The following is a 22961-nucleotide window of genomic DNA, read 5'->3' on the forward strand; positions in this document are numbered from 1 at the left end:
TGGTGCAGTGAGAAAGGGACTCATGTCTGAGTATACCCTGCCACACCTATAGTGGCCAAAAACGATTCAGAAAAGGGGGTGGTGATGAACAGAGTGTCTGAATTAAGCAGACCACTCTTACCGAGTCCAAAGATCAGGGCTTGATCCATCACCGTTATTTATCTCACTGCACCATCCCAGCTCAGAACCTGGCTATATGCAAATCAGTCTGTCCCTGGCCCAGTGCATCATGGGAACAGTGCAGACTAAACTACCAAGCCAATTCTTCACCAGAAAGGAGACAAGCTACCGGGGACCGGTTTCTGGCATTTCAGCCTTCTTCAGCCCGGCTTGCTTGAATCCTGATGGTGCAGTGAGAAAGGGACTCATGTCTGAGTATACCCTGCCACACCTATAGTGGCCAAAAACGATTCAGAAAAGCGGGTGGTGATGAACAGAGTGTCTGAATTAAGCAGACCACTCTTACCCAGTCCAAAGATCAGGGCTTGATCCATCACCGTTATTTATCTCACTGCACCATCCCAGCTCAGAACCTGGCTATATGCAAATCAGTCTGTCCCTGGCCCAGTGCATCATGGGAACAGGGCAGACTAAACTACCAAGCCAATTCTTCACCAGAAAGGAGACAAGCTACCGGGGACCGGTTTCTGGCATTTCAGCCTTCTTCGGCCCGGCTTGCTTGAATCCTGATGGTGCAGTGAGAAAGGGACTATAAGCTTACCATTACCGAGAAGAAGGAGAGCAGAAAGGCAAGGACCAGCAGCAACGGCAGAGAGGAACTACTTAGTTATTTCTGACTTCTGGAACCTCAGCTCAGTGACTAATACATGTCTTGCCCTCCTCCACGTGTCCCATAAGAATGCTGTATGGACCTAGTATATCCACACAGGCTAAAAGGCCGTTTTTTCCGCAGCCCCAATTACACATTCCAAGATGGCTGCAAAAACGGGTCTGGCATTGAATGTTTTTCATGCCGACTTATTTATAGTAATATGATTACCCTCTTTCCCTGCATGACTTCAAGGACATAAAACGATTATTGATTGTTCCCTGTCAAAGTTTGTTAATTTTGTTCCCATTTAGCCGGAATGCATGCGACTAACTAACTACTAGATCGGATTCTGATTACCAGTTTCAAGAAGGCTACCAAGAATCTTTTATTACGGGACAAGACACACTCGAGTCTTTTGCCGAGGCTATGGCACGCAAGGGCCAATCACATTGTGACCCCAGGCCTGCACCCTCAGCTCCTGATTCCAACTCCTGCAACCGACTTCTGATGATGATTTGCTAGCATTTCCAGGACACCATTTCCATTGACATATCATACGGGATATGCTGTCTTTTAATTTCATTTGTTCTTTAACTATTTTATTTTTAGGTGAACAATCATAATTTCTCTACATCTACATAAGGTATTTTACCTCTTTAGAAAGTCTGCATAATATATCGCAAATTAGATGTGGGGGTAGGTTCAGCAACCACCTTGTTTGTACTGATCCTGACGAAGCTCTGAAGATCCACTCGGGGCCATCAGGCACTAAACATGTTGCCCTGATTACACTACTTTGATTAATTCACAGCTACTTGGACACATTGCGCCCTGCCAGTAGCCTCAACCAATCTTGTTCTTTTAACCCTGCTAGAGAACCTCTACATTAAAATATCTACTTGATATCTCCTAGACAATTATATTTTTCACTCCCTTACATACTACCATCCAACACTTTCATAACACCCTCCCACCTACACCCTCCATCATACGGCATAACCGACAAAAGATCGCCGCCAGAATGACCCTTTGTGGGTCCCATAAGGCATTGCAGCACAAGCCCAACGATGATCAATGCCCAATGATAAAGCATAACACCCTTAGAGTTGTGTGAGGGCAACAAGAATTAATCTGTAGGATTTCCTTTTGCTCTTACATTTTTGAGATTCGTCCTTCCTCCTCTTTGATTCCCTTCTACATCTTGATAGGAACAGTATGTGTGTTGGTTGACATAACAATTGCTTATGCAGCTGGGGGACTGGACATTTATTGGTTCCTAACCCCCCTCTTCTTTCTGTTTTGAGTATATTGGACAATAGGCACAAGAGAATACAACAGCTAGGGTATTACCAATTCAAAGCAATGTTCATTGATGAGTTTGTTCCCATTCACAAAATATTCTCTTAACCTCCGCTCCTGAAGCCTATTCTATGGCTCTGGATGGGAATAGATTACCCCTAAACCTCGTAGTGTGTAGATGAAGGGGTTTGACCAAAAAAATAAAAATGCTTTCTCTGGTGAAAAAGAATGCATTCAGTCGGCTGCATTTGCCGATACAGAAATATTCCCTGAACTCTGCATTGTCGAAAACGCAGTTATCAGGTGACAATCCCAGTATTAGTATGCCTGGAAAAGTGCAGCCCCTTCACATTTCCAGGCATACTCCTGAAAATGTTTATGAATTTCCGGAAGTTGTAAATTTCCACTGTGGATTCCCAGAAGTCGCACATTTATCCCCATGCTTAGGAATACATCTAAATGTATGTCTTCTCTTTGCAAATCGGGAACTATTTTTACTTTATCTTCACTCTCTGACTCGAACCAAACCTCATTCTAATACTATGATCTCCAAAATAAACCTTTGTAGACTCTACCCCCTCTATCCCTCCTTGGCTCACCCGAAACCTCATTTTACTATACTGGTCTCCCAAGCAACACTTTCTGAATTCTTCCCTCATGTATCCCTCCTTTGACTCACCCCAAACCTCATTTTACTACTATGATTTTACTAATACCTTTCTAGAGACTCTTCCCTCCGCCATCAGTCCTTTTACTCATTCCAAGCCTCATCTTACTACTATGAACTACCAAATAATCATTTTTTAGACTCTTTCCTCTTCTATCCTATTCAATCCATCTAACAGGCTTGCATGCCCACCGCTCAAATTAGCACATATTTCCCGGTACTAATCCCCCACTAATCCTTTTTGTGTTCTGGAGTAGAGTGCTATTTGCCAAAAAGTGCTTTGACGCCCGTCAAGGGTAGTAAGCACTATAGAAATATAATTACAGTAAGCCGTTAGAGGCATTCAGGCTGCTTCCAGCAAGTCCTACCAGCGTACAATACAAGTTTAACTAGAATAACTGCCTGTAAATCACCAACTGATATACTTAGTCATAATATATCAGACCCCTTTTTATCGGTATATAATAGTGACATCATATTTTTCGAAATACAAAATCAATATTTCTCAAAGATTATTTAATACTTCATTCCAGCTTGTTCGCTAGCTAAATGTGAAACTTTACAAACAGGTTAGTTATTGCTTTTCACCTTATTGAGAAAAGTTAATAAGTCGAAAGTTTCTCCTGCCACTAGAAGGACAAGTGGATCTTCAGTATTTCTGCTGGATTCCTTCTAAATGTGTTGTATTTTCACACGGCTCACAGGTAATTCATTTACTTTTTTATTCTTGCTAATTATTCTTCCTAATCTTCATTCCCAAACAAAATATATGTTTTTCTATTGAAGATGAATAGGTTTTCACGTCTGGAGCTTTTTCTTTATATTTTAAGGGTACAAATCCATTTGGCCTGTGCTAGACCACAGCTTGTATTATTGTTTCTGATAAAAAAAGTGCAAGAGAATTCTCTCCATATAAACGGAAATCGATGCACATTCCAGAACGCAGGTAGCTAGGTGGGAAATATATGAAGGAAAATGAGATGTCACAACACCTCTGTACACAGTATAGTAATGTATAGAATAGAGATGAAGCATTGAGAGGGGCTAGGTCTTGAGCAGGTGGGGACCAGGGCTGGACTGTGAATCCAAAGCAGCCCAGGCAATTGTGTCAGTCCAGCCCCCAGGGGAAGGGGCGGAGGGGGGTTTGCAAGTGGGAAGCACTGCTGCTTTTGTTACTGGAGGCTGATAATGCAGCACCGCTGCAGACCCGGCGCCTAGTCAGAACCGGCTCCCACTCTTCCTGCCTCCCAGGGAAATGCCCTGTGTCCGCTTCTGCCGGTCCGGCCCTGGTGGGGGCGTTCTTGAGCAGTTCTTTAAATGTATTTTGTGGCACATAATGTACTCCTCAGTTGGGCTTTGTGAATGGCCAATGAGCGGAGAATAGGAATAAGTTGGTGAATTAGCACACCTCAGACAAGCATTTAATTACCTCTGTGCAAAACAGAGCTCGTGTTAAAGTTTGTGTTCCCAAATATGTTCCATTTGAATATTTTCATATCATTTGTTAATTTAAGAAGTACTTAAAGTGGTGTTCTGTACTTATTGTATGACAGACTTTTTAACATGTCTTTTATAGATATAGCTGTGCTGCCAAACAATACTTTCGGTTGGTAGGTCTGCAAAGCTTATATGTTTCTTAAACGCTAAAAAGAGTACATCCACACAATGGACAGCTATACAACAAGACCACTCCCCCAGTGGAAATTGTTTAACTTCTGTATCTACTTTCAACATAATGTTTATTCATCTGTACACAAGTGGGAAATGTCTAAGACATTAATTTGTACTTGCTTACAGATTCTTTGAATACATATACCTCTACCAAGATGCTGTGATGTTCCAAATAGAACAGGTTACAAAACTGTGCTCAAAACTCTCTTTGACTGAGGAATGGGATCCCTATGACATTCCAGATAATTCAACCTACGAGGATCAGCATTACATTGGAGGACCAGGAGATCAAATAACTGTTCAAGAATGGTCTGACAGGAAACCAGCAAGAAAGAGTAAGTACTACTTTGTGGATTGTTCAAACTATAGAACAGAACTGGACATAGAAAAAATTAGAATGCACTTGTTCTCTTAACACAGTTCTACTTATTTTACTATTATTAATTTTATTGGATAGAGTACAAACCTTAGCTGTGGCTAGCTGAACCATGATAAAAACATGACTGAGGCTTTCGCCTAGCTTTGCCTTCTACAAGCTGAGCACTGCTCATAGAAGCCTTCCCAAACTGACAAACCATTCAGTTCCTCGCCACACTTGTTTGGGGTACTAACCCTCATTCTGAACAGTCAACCTGTTCACACCATGAGCGCAGGGGAAAAGACCAGTAGGATCCTCCATGCCCTATCCTACCTGAAAAACCTGATAAGGGCCCAGTTCTTGAAAAGGCTCAAACAGGTCAGATGGGTACTCTACACAACTCAGTAATAAACGTAATTATACAAATACAACGCAGATAAAAGCACTGAGGGATCATCATAATCAATCTCCCTCACCGCAAGGCAATGATTTCAAGTGAGATTGCTTCACAAAACTGCTAATCCCTACTGATATCAAAATTCAACTAAACCACTAACCACAAATGCAAGGGAAATCGTGTTGAAAGCCCTGTTTTAAATTAACAAAAGGCATTTACTGATTAAAACCGTTAGTAACAATCCCTTCTATTTTGTGCAACTAAATCTTTCACACCAAGCCCCTAAAATAGTATCTACGTTGAATATCTTCCACATATGGTAGGAAAAAAAGGGTAATCTGGCAAAATGAAGGTATTAAGGTCACACTGTTATGATGCTTGGGTTTATCGAGTGGTGCTTTATTACCCAGAGGATTTCGAGGTACTTTGAAGAAAGAACCAAGAATACAAAATAATCTGAAAAGAAGGACAAGCATAATAGGTAGAGATAGGTGTTAAGGTTTTCCGAAACAAGTTCAGTTTTGCTGAGCTTTCCAGTTCTCTTGGTAGAGTTCAGTAGGCTGAGAGCAAGCATAGAACCAGCTCTGCCACCGAATCATTCATTCGTAAATTAGAGAACAAAGAGAAAGTGCCTACCAGAATATTTCTGAATTGTGATTTGCTAAGCGAAAGGTACCTTTGCTCATCAGATGCTGACTGTGCAGCTTTTCATTACTTTATGTGGTGAAATTCAGTATAAAAGACTTCTGAATTCGGGGTGATCCAGATATTGTTGGTCCTTACTAGCGATGCTGCCCTACTCTCTTTTCGCTGCGTGTTGTGGACCCAGGTTATTTTCATGATTTTACTCATATTGCATTTGTTTCTATTTCTGAAAACATTTTTAACAACTGACATTGTTTTGTCAACCCAAGATTAATAACATTATTGTGATCAAGCCTTGATACTATCTGACACTGATGATGCTTCAGGTGAACGTCTGAAACATTCGTAACTGCCATATCCTTCACACTGCACTAGCTAGAAGTGGGGCATATGCTTCTTTTTAGTGCAAGACTTGCAGACTTTTGACCCTGCTCCTGCTCGCAGGTAGGTCGCTCCCCACTCCACCACACGGCCCCAGCTGCCTCGTGTCCTGCTTCCTGCCGCCTGCTGGATCCCGCTGTTTCCTGATCCTTTCCCACTGCTGCATCCCTGCAGCCCTGCCCCCTATTTGCCACCCTGTTCCCGCCTCCCAGCTGCTCCTCCTTCCCTACCCCCCTCTTAAGTGGGCCGCGCAGTGGCGTAGGAGCGACCTTTGACCCTGCTCGCAGGCAGGTCGCTCCCCTCGCCATCACACGGCCGCCAGCTGCCTCGTGTCCTGCTTCCTGCCGCCCGCTGGTTCCCACCGTTTCCCGATCCTTTCCCGCCGCTGCGTCCCTGCGGCCCCGCCCCCCTGCTCCCCATTGGCCACCCTGCTCTCGTCTCCTAGCTGCTCCTCCCTCCCTATCCCCCTCTTTTGGAGGCTGCGCAGCGGGCGTGCCGCTGGCGCACCAAAGGCAAGCCCGTCTGCACCCGTCCGCACCTGGACTGCGCCCAGCGCCAGAACCCCTGGACCCCGCGAACGCCACAACACCAGACTCCGCTACGACGCCAGCACCCTCCACTCACTCAACGCTGGCCGAAGCACACCTGCTACCAAGCCGCCCCGAAACGGACTCACAGATCTTTCTCCTGCCACACCTGCAGCTTCACCTGCGACAGAACCACCAAACCCCCAAGGACTGGGCTCAACCACCTCCGCTGCATACTCCTCAACACCGGCTCCGCACGCAAACACGCCGTCGAGCTCTGGGATCTGCTCGACACCTCCGCCCCAGACGTGGCCTTCCTGACCGAGACCTGGTGAAACGACTCCTCGGTGCCCGACATCGCCATAGCCATCCCGGACGGTTACAAGATCACCACCAGTGATCGCGCCAACGAAATCGGAGGAGGAATAGCCATCATCCACAAGTCCACCCTCAAGGTCGCTTCCCACGCATTCGACACCCTCAACACTGCCGAACACCTGCACTTCCGGATCCAACCGACCCCAACACCACCCTCAGAGGAACACTCATCTACAGACCACCCAGACCCCAAGCTCAATTCAGCCACTCCATCGCCCACCTCACCAGCACCCACGCACTCGCCTCCATGGACTACATCCTCCTCGGGGACCTGAATTTCCACCTCAAGAACAACAACAACGCCAACTCCACCACCCTGATCGACAACCTCGGCCTCAGACAACTCGTCACCGCATCCACCCACGCCGCTGGCCACACGCTGGACTCCATCTTCTCCACAGGCACCCACGTCGCCTTCAACTACACCACCGAACTCCACTGGACCGACCACCACTGCATCCATTTCACCTTCAAGAAACCAACCACGCACTACCGCACCCAACAGCTACCTCTCCGCTGCTGGAGCAAAGTCACCGAAGACCAGCTGATCACCACCTTCGCCCAAAACCCACCCACCGACCCTACCAACCCAGACAGCGCAGCCCGCAACCTCAGACAGTGGATCGACGACTGTGTCAACACCCTCGCCCCACTCAAGAAACCCTCCAAGAACCATGCCAGCAAGAGAGACACCTGGTTCACAGACGAGCTGCAGGCCTCCAAAAGTGCATGCTGGAAACTGGAGAAGATATGGTTCCATGAACGCACTCCGGACAACCACGCAGCCCACAAGGACGCCACCCGCAGACATCACCACCTCATCAGATTAGCCAAGAGATCCTCCTTCAAAGACCGCCAGGACAACAACGCACATGACAGCAAAGAGCTCTTCAGCATCGTAAAGGAACTCTCCAACCCCAGCGCCAACGACATACCGCCCTCACAAGAACTGTGCGACTCACTAGCCATCTTCTTCCACCGCAAGATCGCTGACATCCATGATAGCTTCAACACCATGACTGTCCCGACTACGCCAGACCCAACCTCCCCTGTGAACACCACCAGCACCAAACGCCTGACCTCCTGGTCCAACGTCAACGACGAGACACGCAAGGTCATGAACTCCATTTGCTCCGGATCTCTGTCAGACCTGTGCCCACACCACGTATTCAACAAAGCAGACCCTGCCATCGCACCCCAACTACGGAAGGTCATCAACATCTCCTTCGAAACAGCGACATTCCCGAAAGCTGGAAACACGCCGAAATCAATGCCCTCCTCAAGAAGCCCAAGGCGGACCCCAAGGACCTCAAGAACTTTCGGCCCATCTCCCTGCTCCCGTTCCCGGGGAAGGTCATCGAGAAAATCGTCAACATGCAACTGGCCCGCCACCTGGAAGACAACAACATCTTAGACCCGTCCCAGTCTGGATTCAGACGCAACCACAGCACCGAGACAGCCCTCATCGCCGCCACAGATGACATCAGGCACCAACTAGACAACGGAGAAACATCAGCACTCATCGTCCTGGACCTGTCAGCCACCTTCGACACAGTCTGCCATCGCACTCTAAAGAAACGCCTCCTAGAAGCCGGAATCCAAGAGAAGGCCCTTGACTGGACCACGTCCTTCCTCTCCGGCAGAACCCAGAGCGTTCGCCTCCCGCCCTTCCAATCCGAGGCCACCGACATCATCTGCGGCGTCCCCCAGGGCTCATGCCGACGCTGTTCAACGTCTACATGGCCCCCCTCGCACAAGTGGCCCGCCAGCACGACCTCAACATCATCTCCTACGCCAACGACACCCAGCTCATTCTCTCCCTCATCAAGGACCCGCACACTGCCAAAACCTACCGCCACGAGGGAATGAAGGCCATCACTGACTGGATGAGGAACAGCCGTCTGAAGCTGAACTCGGACAAGACGGAGGTACTCATCCTTGGACCCACCCCCTCCGCCTGGGACGACTGCTGGTGGCCAACCACACTGGGAACAGCACCATCACCCACCGACCTTGCACGCAACCTGGGATTCATCCTCAACTCCTCTCTCTCCATGTCTAAACAGGTCGGCGCCGTCTCCTCCTACTGCTACAACACCCTCAGCATGCTCCGCAGGATCTACAAGTGGATCCCGACCGAAACAAGAAGAGAGGTGACACAGGCCCTCTTCAGCAGCAGACTGGACAACGGCAACGCACTCTATGTAGGAATCCCAGCCAAACACCTATGATGACGACAACGCATCCAAAATGCCTCCGCCAGACTGTTCATCAACGTCCCCCGCTGCAGCCACATCACCCTCCACCTGAGAGACCTACACTGGTTCCCCTTCGAGAAGAGGATCACCTTCAAGCTCCTCACTCACGCACACAAAGCACTCCACAACGCTGGACCAGCCTACCTTAACAGCAGACTCAGCTTCTACACCCCCACCCGCCAACTCCTCTCCGCCAGCCTCGCCCTCGACCTGGAACACCCTCCCTACCCACCTACCGCAGACCCAGGACCTGCTCGCCTTCAGAAGACTCCTCAAGACCTGGCTTTTCGAGCAGTAGCGGCACCCCCTCCCCTCAGCACCTTGAGACCCTCACGGGTAAGTAGCGCGCTTTACATGTATTTTGATTGATTGATTGACTTGCATATGTCAGTGCTTTCACCAACTACCTGCCCCACCATTTTTTTCCGAATTGTTTAAACTGTTTTTCAACATCCAGTCTTTAATATTCCTTCAGTCTTTTTGTAAAGTGTCTGTCGATGAATCACTGCACTCAAGCTGGATAAGGGCTGTGTATCATCCGCAGGGATGGTAAACTTAAAGGAGCCGTTGAGTGTGGCGTATCTAAATGAACAGTTAAACTAAATAATAAGACGTTTAAAAAAAGGATTCTAGGGAGGAAATTGCTTAGCAAATGGTTAAGACAATTATAAAGTAACTTTACCGGGATGAAGTAACAAAAAGTAACTATTAATTCATAAACTAACTCCAGGACTACTCAATTACAGAGCAAGAATCTCTGGGGTTAATGTACTAGGCTTCTTTTCTAGCATTTGCTCTGCACAGAAATAATATGATATTTAAACGTGAAAAAATAATCAATAAGTGTTTTTTTGTGGACTTGGGTGGTTAGATCTGGCAGATGGCTGCATAAGATGCCTATTCAAGCTTGGTTTCAAGTGTGTTTCATGAACTGAATACAAAAGCCAAGGCTGAGACGTTTGTGTTTCCTAAGGATTGTATCTGAAAATATGTCAAACACGCAAGGTAGAACTGAGCTGGCAATTATCTGTGTCAGGCTAGTGTCTCTGAAAGAATGCCGCTAATGTGGTAACACATGACAATAGCACGTGAATGCCCGTGTATGCATGCTTTACCACATTACATTAATTCAAATATAGCTCCATTTGTGCATATGTGAGACCACAGTTATATTCATAATATATGAAAATGACTACTGAATAAGTGTGCATTGTGGTTTTATAATATCCAGGTGGAAAATGAACCATATTTTTCATCACTCCTTTGTCTGTACTTTCTGTGAATCTCATCTAGGCGCTTTCAGAACTGGGTAAAACATCAGACTTTTCGCAGCTGGTTTTCAATTTAATTTTTTACTTTGCCCTCGTGAACATCGGGCTCGTTGTCTATACAGCAAAATAACCTCCATCAACTATTTAGATTTCTTCTTATGGAAAATATATGCATTTGTCTGTTCGATTTTGATTGACCTTCACAGCTGAACTGTGTGTGAGACACCAAAAAATAGTATGCTTTAAGGACCCGTGGGAGCAATACAGACCATCTTTCCAACAGAATTTTCCACTGGATTCACAGCGGTGACCAGTGAGCATCCCCATAGGATGATGTGAATGATTTCAAAGTAAATTAACAGTCTTTGTTGACATTAGCAACAGGCAAATTATGACAGGTTACTTAGAGAAACTTTCTTTCCCAAAGTATTGCAAAATTGCCCTAGGTATACTTATTATTTTTGCATACATCTTCATTGCCCTGTATAAGCAGGCCAGTGAACGTCTTGAACATGAAACGCTGGCCACTCTGTACCTGTTTTGTTCATTTAAATATGCAATGGGAGCCTCGTGGCAACCTTTACACATTAAACTACTACACTGTGATATCTTGTGCTACCAATTTAGACATGGAAACACATCTCAGTAAGTTCACTTTGACTTTACTCTGAGATTTATGCAATGCTAGCTAAATTTCCCCAGTCTCATTCGTGTGAAGGGTTTAAAATATTTTGCAATTTCTCAAAAATGCACCCAATATTTTGGGCAAAATTTTCAAATTCTTACACTTTTCTTTGAGAAACCTTCCTTCATATTCTTCTTTTCATAGACACCTTCCATTCACAAACATTTCCCCATGATGTTTGGTGTACTTCTATTGTGTTTCATCAGATTAATTGTTTCTCTATGCACCCTTATTGTACCTCTAAACTATGGGGTAGCAATTGATGACCACCATTTATGTTACTACTGTTTATCAAGTCTGTTCTTTTGGTACCATTTTAAGAAGATATTGTTTGTTAATGTTAATCAGCAAGCATTCCAGCAAACACTGGGCCAATCCTTCCCAGAATCCATAGTCCCTGCATCAGTCGACAAGTGCAAAGCCACTAGCCTCTTCTTCACATACAAGACAGATTAAAGTAGATCCAACATTCTATCCACTGCCCCCTCACTAGACGCCATACCCCATTGCCTCACCACCAATTGAACATTCTTAAATCCAATCTTGCGCATGGATCACTCCAATATCCTGAGTCTTCTTACAGTAAGTCCCACAAAAAGACGAAAAGCAAGATCTCAAAGAGGTCTTGTACTTCGCCCCGTCTGCCAAAGACTTCCGACGAGACAAAGGAACATCATTATTCAAAATATGGCTCCACAGTAGATCCCGCGCTTCGCCGGTTACGAGTTTCCAGGACCCGGAGCGACCTCCTCCCGACTTCGCAAATTCTATAAGGCCATGCATATTAGGACAGCCCATCCCCATTTGTGCCCCTTCGTGTCCCGCGGTTTCAGGAGAGGCCACTACTGGTTCTCAACAGTGATTCCACCCCTGGTGCCAGTCTGACCCGTTGGACCCTTGGATGAATCTGGCCAACACTGGTCGTACCACCTCGACCTTCCGTGGCGCTGTTCCCGATGTCGGCACCAGCGGCACCATCGCCATTCTCATCCTCGACTCTGATACGGAGCTGGAGGGGCAGCAGCCGAATCCGACCCCAACTGGAGCCATACCCTCCAGGTCAGAGCCTAGGCCCTTTTTCTATGGGCTAGGACTTGGAGAAGATTAGGAGGGGCCACTGGACTCCAAAGAATACCAACACCAGACCCTAACATGGACTGATGTGAGAACTTGGTGGACACACCAGTGGACTGGACACCTCCCAAAATACTGGCATGGTCTCTCCTCCTACCATGGGTACAGAGGAGGGAGCCTCTTTGGCTGTGGTGGTGAGAATGGCAGCTGAGGACCTGGGCCTTAGCATGTCCTCAGTGGCAGGAAGACTAAGGTATTGACAGAGGTGCTTCAGCCAGGAGTGATCCCTCACAGTTGCTTCTACCTTTTAATGAAGCCCTTACAGACGTCCTGTTTGGGACCTGTTACAGGCCCAGCACAGGGTCTCCTGTGAACAGGGCTATTGCCTCCCGCCAGGCCACCCCAATTTTCTTACGCAACACCCTACCCCAGAGAGCTTGGTAGTCCAAGCCTCCATATGTCGTATAAACCCTGGTGCATCCCCTACCACTGCATCAGAGAGGGATTCCAAGAGGCTGCACACCTTAGGGAGGAATTCTTTTTTTTCCCACAGCCTGACAATGGTATGTAAACACTGTGTGCCTTTTGGGCCGTTACTCCCATGCACTGTGGGATTCAGTTGTGCACATACTGCCCATGATCTCAGATGAGGTGCCCAGGCCATACTTTTCCAAGCCCTACCAGATAGGAGAGATGCAGCCAATTTCCCAATCAGATGTGGGCTGGACTCGACAGACTTCCTGGGCAGAGTAGTTTCTTTATCAGTGGCCTTACGCCACCACTCTTGGCTGCGAATAACTGGCTTTTCAGATGATGTCCAACAGTTGCTTATGGACATGACTTTTGATGGCTTACGTCTCTTCTGAGACAAGGCGGACTCAGCGCTACAGCACTTCAAGTATAGCAGAGCTACAGCTTTTCCATGGCCCCCTGACAATCCCAGTCCGCCTTTCTCTCCTTTTGTGGCACAAAAGGGGCTTTCAGCCGTGTCCATACTCACCCAGCCACCATAGCATTGCTTGGGAAGGAATGCTGGCTTTAATGATTGCAATTTTGTCAAAAAAATAGGTGTTAAGGGAATCACACAAAAGTTGCGAGGGAATGGGCTTTGGTGTGACACGGTCAGGTTTGATCAGTTCGTCAACAAGGGAGAAAATGTCTTTGGCTTTGTTGGTTGAGTCAAGGATTTTTAATGAAAAATATTCTGTTTTAGACTTAAGGATAGCATTTTTGTAATCTTTGAGGGCTAATGTGAAAATAGCCTTATTTTCTTGGCAATAGTCCTGTCTCCATTTACGCTCAAGCTGGCGCAAAGTTAATTTCTTTCCCTTTAGGATGTCAGAGAACCATCACTGGGCGTTGTGGGGCCTTTTGTGCTTGATTCTCTTCAGTGGTGCTAGTCTGTCTCTGGCCGAGTCTAACCAGGCATTGATGTATACCGCCTGGGTGTGAGGAGATATCAGATGGGCAGAAAGCTTAGGGGTACTAGGCAAAGAAGTGGCTAGAAGAGAGCAAAATGCTGTCACATCTACCCGGTTCCAATTTCTAGCCATAGTGGGTTCTGAGGGAGGGGCTTTGATGGGAGAAAAACAAGAGATCGTAAAGGAGATGCTGTAGTGATCTGACCATGGGCAAGGAAGAACTTGTAAATTGGACAGCTCAAGATTGGATGTCCAAGCCTGATCGAGGATTGATTATTTGTCTGTATAAAATTGTGTTGACACTAAGCTTGAGTGTTTTTATTTTCCACTCCCTCGTGCTTTCTAAACTCAATTGCAGTGCTTAACAACTGAGCTCTGTTTAAAAAAAAAAATAAAAAGAAATATAATAACTTTACACAACTTGGATTTTGTTTGTCCTGTGTTTTGTGCAAGATAGAAAGCAGGCCCTGCATCCCACACCTACAATGTTATTAACTGCACAGAGTCAGTGGATCCTATACTGTGATTCACAGATGTATGACATTACAGTACAAACTATTACAACATTTACTGTTACAACGCAGTTTTTACAACGCAACTTCATAACAACTCATGCTATTACAACACAAGCCATTACAACACATGTACCATTACAATGTCATTTACTATTCTAACACCGCCAGGTGCTTAACTCAGGGAAGGTGCTGGTCAGTGAGGCATAAGCATTGTAATTAAACGTGCATTGTATTGGCTGCGTTGTAAAGGCATTGCATTGTAATGCCTGCATTGTAATGTATGTTTTCCGTAAATCACTATGCTAGCAGCAGTTCAAATCTCAGGGTAGCCCTGATAAAGCAAATGAGCTGCTGATGAAATATTCATCAGCGGCTCAGTTTAGAGAATTCTGATGCCTGCCGTAGAGTGGCGTGCTCATACACTCATGCGACTTATCCTGAATTGTGTTCATAAGCACCAGTATGCTCCTTGAAGAAGGAAAAGCTCCGGTACTCAAGGAGAGTTAAATTGAAAAGTGCTGGTACTTAGTATTAGTGAGTACTGGTCCATTTAAAGCACTGGTTTAAGCTGAAAACGGATGCTGTAGTTTCTTCATCTGTCACTCCTGGATAGCTGCAGTCAAGTGAATACACGGTTTTACACGTGTAAGGAATTGCAATTACTTGCTAATTAGGAGATATTAATGATCTCGCCAGGGAACAATAGAGGACAAGGGACAACCTGTTGTACTTAATTACATATGGAGCAGTCCTGTGATGTCTCAACTCTGTGCATTAATTTGTGACTTTTACATGTGCCCCCCTCTAGTGAACGAGGTAAGTATCTATGGGGTGACCCAGTATCCCTAAGAACCTGGGCAGTAACGTAAATCATAAACAATTGGTTCATTCGGGTGCACTATATTTCTTCACTTCATACATATTTTATACCATATAGTCATTGCAAGATGAATAAATCAAAACAAATTCACGAAATAGAAAGAGGAATCCAAACACTCTGCAGTATTGCAATATACTATATACATTGTATTCATTTATAAGTACTTTCATTAAAGGTATAGAAGGCTGTCAGCTTTATACAGTAGTGCCCAATGTGTAAATTATTGTGACAATTGGTGCTCAGTGAGAATTGTGCCAGTGTAATATACAATATATACAATGCTGATTTTTGGTAACAGATGGGTAGGGAGGGGGGAGTGTGACCAATGCTAAACATCAACTAAGAGTGTCCTGTATACCACAGTAGTCAGTTTAGAGTACAGAATCCTTAGGAAGATGGTTCACTGATATGTTTTGTCATCGTTTCAACCCTATCATAGTGCTCTTGAAGCATCCGCACGGGTCTTCATCAGGACTGTGTGAGGGAGGTAGGGGTATGTGTGGCAGCCTAATGGTTAAAAAGGTAACTGTCAGGTTTGGATTCGAAAGATTCTGAATTGATTTGCATTAAAAATTAAAACTTAAAAAGACGGCGCAAAGTGCTGCCAACTCACCTCCAAGTAGACCCAGCCGGGTTTTTTCCTATGGAGTAGCTAATCAAACAAGAGATATGACTTCTTGGGTAAAGATTCTGTGGAGGAGAATGTTGCCTAATTAGTTCCTCCTGATAAGTCATGCACAGTTAATTACACTACAAGTATCGAGAAGTGGTCACGTTCTTTACGCTTACCTCGATGGTTCATGTCAATTCCCCATCTAATGTCGAGATCTCTTCAGGTTTCTTGCAGCATCCAGCGTATGCGCTGATAATTCACCAAGACGTCACTACGGAGGAAGGGGCAATGTTTAGCTTTGTGCATATACAACAATAAAAGAGAGGTTACATGTGTCTCATAAGCCACAGAGACGGAGCCATGTAAAGAACAAAATAGCCAGCCCAATTGGGAGGATAGGAAAGCCCTCACACACCGACCTAGTCAGTGTCATGCTTCATCATAGGGCCCCACCTCGGAGGCCGAATGCCTCCTCGGTGTGCTTCGACGCCAGGAGACTGCGGAGCAGGTTGTGTGATAGGGGGTGCAGTGAAAAAGATAAAGTAAAAGTGTCTAAAGGGTATCTCAAAAAATATTTTATTGGTAGATCCCTGTAACACAGTTAAAATTGGTCTTATGTGTCTGAATTTACAGCCAAAGGTAATGAATTGGTTATTTCAAAATAGTTTAGGCAGTCAACATGTTTCAGCCTGTTAAGTGGTTTTAATTTACCTAGGCATTCATCAGGACTAGTATAACCCCGGCGGTATGGACTCTCTAATCATCCACCCTGACCAGAGGACGTGAAAGTGAAAAAAGAAAAATTTGTGAAAAAAGTGCAAAGAAAGAGGGGGGCGGATAAATGTCCAGACCCCAAAAATCCTGATTTAGGATGTATCTGCACCTATAGGAAGGAAAAAACACAGTCAGACACAAACAGACATACAAGATAGACACAGTATCAATAATGAGTATGGGTTCGATAGTCTGTCCAAAGTGCTCCAAAATGTGGCAAGCCAGTGTCTGTTGTTAAACACTAACATTATCACCATCCATATAACCCTGAGGAGGATTATATCATTAACACTAGGAAGTGGAGTGCAAAACAGTGCTAAAAAGGTGTAAAATTACACCAACAGGGGATGGGGGGGGGGGGGTTAAAATATCAATGTGATAGTTCTCAATATGAGAGATCAATGGACCAAGGGTCAATGACCTACTCATGTACAACTTGATCTTAAAACATCATCTCACTTTAAAATGTGGCGCTAAATGCACCATGGGTCTCGGGAGGGGGGTAGGAGCGTCCCTGGCACATCCTGTGAGGAAAAAAGGAGCAGATGTTGGGAGCGATCGGTTTAATTTTTACTTAGCTCAGAAGGTTGCAGTAGCGTGACCCTGGAGTCAGAGAAAAGAACTCACGCCCTCAGCGCTCGCCACCCGTAAGAGCACCTAGCATCGCCTCATAACCGGACCCCGAAGATACACAGCCGAAACGATCGGTGTCTTTTAAACGGAGTCCGCGCTGATCAGCGCGCTTCCGGGTGGGCGTAGACTGTTCCAAAAGGAGGCTTGGAACGCACGTATCACGCCGGTGGGAGGTGTTGATCGTGATGGAAGAGAGGCTTGGATTCAAGAGCTAATCCGGTGTTAGCAATCGGATGTTGCTAGGGCGACCAGCTTCAGAGGCTTGGATTCAAGAGCCAATCCGGTGTTAGCAATCGGATGTTGCTAGGGCGACCGGCTTCAGAAGCTGGATACAAACAATGCTCGAAAAAAGGGCGAATAGTCTAAATGCACTGAAGTGAGGCCGCCGTAAGTTGAGTGCAAATCGCCTACCAATCATTGTGTCGATGTTAAGTGACACAATACAATCAATAGACCAGTTATTCAAATTGGGCTCCTAATGTATTAGGCGCCATACGTGAGGGTACAGATGACTAAAGTTCAAAGCAGGTTTTTTTGTTTGGTAACGTAAGAATTACCTGTACTGGGTTAATTGAAAAATGGCACAGTTTAACTTATTCAGAGTGCTTGGTGTGTCATTGGTGCAATAAACCTGTTTGTGTCGATACATTAGACGTTTAGATAATAGTACCCACAAACAAAGGCAGTAGCTTAGTATGCTTGCATAGAAGGTGAAACAGTAATGTCTACCACCCATTCAGTTCAAAGAATAGTAAAGGGCAGAGTTCTATTAGAGGATTCACTTGGTTATCATCTTAGTACTGTATTCCAAGGGATATTGTCGTTCAATCCCACAACATTAGTACCCAGATGGTAAATCCACCACTGTTCCTTTTCAAACAGCCTCTTTGTAATGTTGTTTGTGCCAGTGACTGTTTCTATGACTGTCCATGTCATATTGTTAGTCGTATGATTGTTGGATAGAAAGTGTCTGCTTAGCTTGGTGGTTGTTTTTTTACACCTGATATTACTCCGGTGCTCACAGATACCCTGTTTGATTTTGCGAGTGGTCATACCTATATACCGGAGGGCACAGGGGCAAGTGATTAAGTACACAACATTAGTTGAGTTGCAGTTTGTGTGTGAAACCTGCGTCCATATCTTCCCTTGTTCCAGATTGAGAGTTTTCGATGTCTCTGTCAGATGGCATACACTACAATCTGTGCAGGGGTAGTGCCCTGTGACTTGAGGTAAGCCCCACGCCTCTGTGATTGAAGGGGTTCTTGGGGGGAATCTTTCTTTAGGACGGGTATGAACCAAAGCGTCCTTGAGACTGCGACCTTTTTTGAAGGAAAACAAGTGTTTTTCCCAGTCTTTTTTGGCAGATTTAATGATCTTCCAATGTTTATTAATTGTCTTTTTCATGATGTTCGACAGACTATTGAAGGTGGTCACATATGTGAGAGGAATTTCATCCTGGGTCTTTGGTTTGTCCTCCAATAGTGCACTTCTGGGCTGATTTCGTGCTCTCTTGAATCCTTTATTGAGAATCGAGGTAGGATAACCCCTGTCTTTTAGTTTGGCCGTTAGTTCAGAGGCTTGCTCCTTGAAGTTGTCAAGGGTACAGCAATTCCGTCTAATTCTGAGGTATTGCCCGTATGGGAGATTCTCCTTCAACGGGCGGGGGTGGAAGCTGGTGAACTCAAGTAAGTTGTTTTTAGCAGTTGGTTTGCAGTGAGTTCTTGTAATAAAGCTTGTACCAGAGACAGAGATCACAACATCCAGAAAAACAATTTCGTTTTTACTGGAGGAATGAGTGAATCTAAGGTTCTGATCAAGGGTGTTGATCCAGACTAAGAATGATTGGAGGTCTCCATCACTGCCTATCCACAATAACTAAATATCATCAATATAGCGCTTCCATAACAATATGGAAGCTGCAAAGTTAGTGGAGGTAGGTAGGGTATGTTTGGACTCAAAATCTGCCACATAGAGTCCGGCCACACTAGGGGCAAATGTACTGCCCATTGAAGTCCCTGAGCATTGAAGGAACAGTTGGTCCTTGAAGGAAAAATAGTTTTCCTTCAGCGCTATACTCGCGCACTGGATGATAAACTCCTTCGGAGTTTGGTAATTCCAATCAATGGAGTCGAGTGATGCCTCCAGGACCTTGATGGTGTCGTCCTGGGGGATGCTGGTATACAGGCTCTCAACATCCAATGTTACCAGTGTGATAGAGTTCTCTGCAAAGGTGACATCAATTAGAAGTTGTAACAGGCTTTTAGTGTCTTTTAGATAGGTAGGTGTGGATTGCACAATCGGTTTAAGAAATTGGTCACAAAATCTAGAAAGTGGTTCAAGCAGTGAACCAATTCCTGGTACTATGGGACGACCAGGAGGTGGAAGTTTGTTTTTATGCATCGTTGGCAGTGTGTAAAAATAGGGAATTACATCACTGCTACTATCCAAAAAGTCTGCCTCATTCTTAGAGATATGGCCATTTTCTTCTGCCTGTCTCACTAGAGTGGTAATCTTCTTAGTGAGATTGGTGGTCGGATCTATGGTTAGAGGGGTGTAATTCCTGCTATCTCGTATAGGTCCTCGCAAACCTTTTCATAGTCTGCGGTATTCTGTAACACTATACCACCACCCTTATCAGCCAGTTTTATGGTGATGGTTGTGTCATTCTGTAATTGTTGTAAAGCTTGGTATTCTGCCTTGGTGAAGTTGCAAAAAGTTTTCGGATTTTGGCAAGATTCTAGATCTTTAAATACAGCTTCTTCAAAGGCGACAATTGCTGCTGGCACTGTGTGTGGGGGGCACAAAGGTGGAGTTCAATCTAAGACCAGTGTTACCCTTTCGGGCTGATTCATTCAGATCTGTTTTACCCTCAAAGAAGGCCTTGAGCTTCAATTTGCGGTAAAAACCTGACAGTTCACTGTGCAGTTTAAATTTATCCGGTCTGGCTGTCGGGACAAATCCTAGGCCTTTTTCCAGGACCTGTGTCTCAATGGGTGTCAATATTCTGTCAGACAGGTTGGTCACTAGACTCACATCCCGCTCGTTCCTGGTTGTGGGTTGTTGCTGCGTGTGTGATTCGCTACAGGATCTTCCTCTTCACAGGAGACCTGGTTGTTGCCCCGCCTTCTCCCTCTCCCCCTCCGGCCGCTCTCTAAAAAACGCGGTCGGTATTGGTTTTGGAAGTTCATTGGGGGCATGAAGCCAGGGTTCCAACCCATGAAGGGATATAGTGGTTGTTGGAACGGGTAGGAGTGGGGATTCATTCCCATTTGGGGAGGTGCCTGCCACTGTTGATGTTGCGTGTGGTAGCCTGACCTCCCTCTATTGGTCCTGTTGCCACGATTACCTCTCTTCTTCCTCGAGTTGGAGGAATCGGTGCTTGATCCACTACTGTTGGAAGAATCTTCATCCGAGTAGTCAGTTTTACTGGAATTTTTGGTAGGGGCAGTGTAGGATGCTGCAGAGTTCGGGTAAACTTTCTCAAAATCAAATTTCTTTTGATCTTTCTGCAGTTTGGTAGCTTTTGATTGCATTAGGTTGTCTTTGTACTCATTGAGTTCTTTGTTTAACTCATCCAACCTCTTTTTGTATCCTGTTATTGTGGCTTTAAATTGTGATTCTGTTTCCCTGATTTCAATCATTAGAGCTTCAGACAGTCTGAGCGCTGTTTTTATAACAAGGACGAGCCAATCACGCGTGCAATGCCACGCGATCATGGCCCAATCCTTTCTGAATGTAGCATCATTCAAAAAAATTCGAGGGGCGTTAGTATCAAGCAGGCCCTTTGGTGCTGTATTAGAAATCAGGTACTGTTTAAGAATAGTGCCATGTAGAATGGTACGTATATGTTCCCGTTTTTTCTCTGAAAGGGTTTCCCATTCAGTGGTATTTGCTATGGCTTGGGATATATGTGGATCTGCAGATAACGAGGAGTCAGACATAAGTGCTTCTATTTCTGATTCAGAATATGTCAGGCCCAAGTTAGCCATGGTGATAGCCGAAGTGTGAGATGGGCGTACTTTTAATAAAACAAGAGATGGTGATGGGAGGATTCACCACGTCAAGGGGTTAAGAGCAAACTCTCACAGCTGTGTGCTGCTGAATATAGAGAAACAATGGGAGAGACAGGGAAAACGAGACCCCCCCCCCCCTCCCCATCCCCTGTTCCTGTAATTTTACACCTTTTTAGCACTGTTTTGCACTCCACTTCCTAGTGTTAATGATATAATCCTCCTCAGGGTTATATGGATGTGACAATGTTAGTGTTTAACAACAGACACTGGCTTGCCACATTTTGGAGCACTTTGGACAGACTATCGAACTCATACTCATTATTGATACTGTGTCTATCTTGTATGTCTGTTTGTGTCTGTCTGTGTTTTTTCCTTCCTATAGGTGCAGATACATCCTAAATCATGATTTTTGGGGTCTGGACATTTATCCTCCCCCTCTTTCTTTGCACTTTTTTCACTAATTTTTCTTTTTTCACTTTCACGTCCTCTGGGACGTGAAAGTGGATGATTAGAGAGTCCATACCGCAGGGTGGATGATTAGAGAGTCCATACCGCCGGGGTTACACTAGTCCTGATGAATGCCTAGGTAAATTAAAACCACTTAACAGGCTGAAACATGTTGACTGACTAAACTATTCTGAATTAACCAATTAATTACCTTTGGCTGTAAATTCAGACACATGAGACCAATTTTAACTGTGTTACAGGGATCTACCAATAAAATATTTTTTGAGATACCCTTTAGACACTTTTACTCTATCTTTTTCACTGTACGCCCCATCACACAACCTGCTCCGCAGTCTCCTGGCGTCGAAGCACACCGAGGAGGCATTCGGCCTCCGAGGTGGGACCCTATGATGAAGCATGACACTGACTAGGTCGGTGTGTGAGGGCTTTCCTATCCTCCCAAATTGGGCTGGCTATTTTGTTCTTTACATGGCTCCGTCTCTGTGTCTTATGAGACACATGTAACCTCTCTTTTATTGTTGTATATCCTTAACTGGGGACCAAGAGAGTGTTTCTCGTTTTCCCTGTCTCTCCCATTGTTTCTCTAGCTTTGTGCATAAACAGAGTATGACTACCGAACTAATGTAGTTCCGGGTGGTAGAAATGCAGGAGTTGCCCATCCGCTTACCTTCCAAAAAGGATTTCTTATGTTTAGTATGGTCCTAAAAGGATCTGTGGAATTGCTCGAGCCGGCGGTGCAATATGCTCTGTCCCGGGTCGGCTTCGCGTTAGTGACAGCGTGTGAAATAATTTTTCTGGTTAAAACCGGGGTAGCAAGCGCGAGGACGCTGTTACGTCGCTCACGCGTTGCCGGTTGCTAAGAAACCCTTGCAATGTCGAAGCCAAACGATGACTGCGTGCCCCATACTGAGGAAAGCGTTACCGGTTGCTGAGCAACCCTTTCCCCGTCAAAGTCAAATAGTAACTGCGAGCCCCATACGTAGGAACAAAAGATGTTTCTATGAATGTATCACGGTCTTCTCCTAACGTGATATCTGACAAAGCATGGAGTGAGAGTTTTAAGTATGTCTGTCGTTCCATGGCTAATGATGTTGTGACATGTTAAAATACACATTTAAAAGGTAGTGAGCAAAGGGTAGATTAGAGATGTCACCCAATATGTTGGTTGCAACATGAAACATATTCAGTATACTTAAGGGCATGCTTAATACACGTGTGTAATAAGGTCACCTAATAGAGCATGGATTACGAGTTTTAGGTA

The 22961-nt window shown here is 45.3% G+C and overlaps 1 protein-coding gene across 1 annotated transcript in view; it reads left to right on the forward strand.

Annotated features, from left to right (window-relative positions):
- EPDR1 (ependymin related 1) overlaps positions 1–22961 on the forward strand; it is a 138930-nt gene that overhangs the window by 108949 nt on the left and 7020 nt on the right. Inside the window, exon 2 of the mRNA XM_086964842.1 lies at positions 4536–4744. Within this exon, the coding sequence (XP_086820968.1) occupies positions 4536–4744 (209 nt within the window). The remainder of the gene's footprint in view (positions 1–4535; positions 4745–22961) is intronic.

Source organism: Lissotriton vulgaris, chromosome 4_1, assembly GCF_964263255.1.
Source record: "Lissotriton vulgaris chromosome 4_1, aLisVul1.2, whole genome shotgun sequence".
NCBI classification, from domain to species: Eukaryota; Metazoa; Chordata; class Amphibia; order Caudata; family Salamandridae; genus Lissotriton; species Lissotriton vulgaris.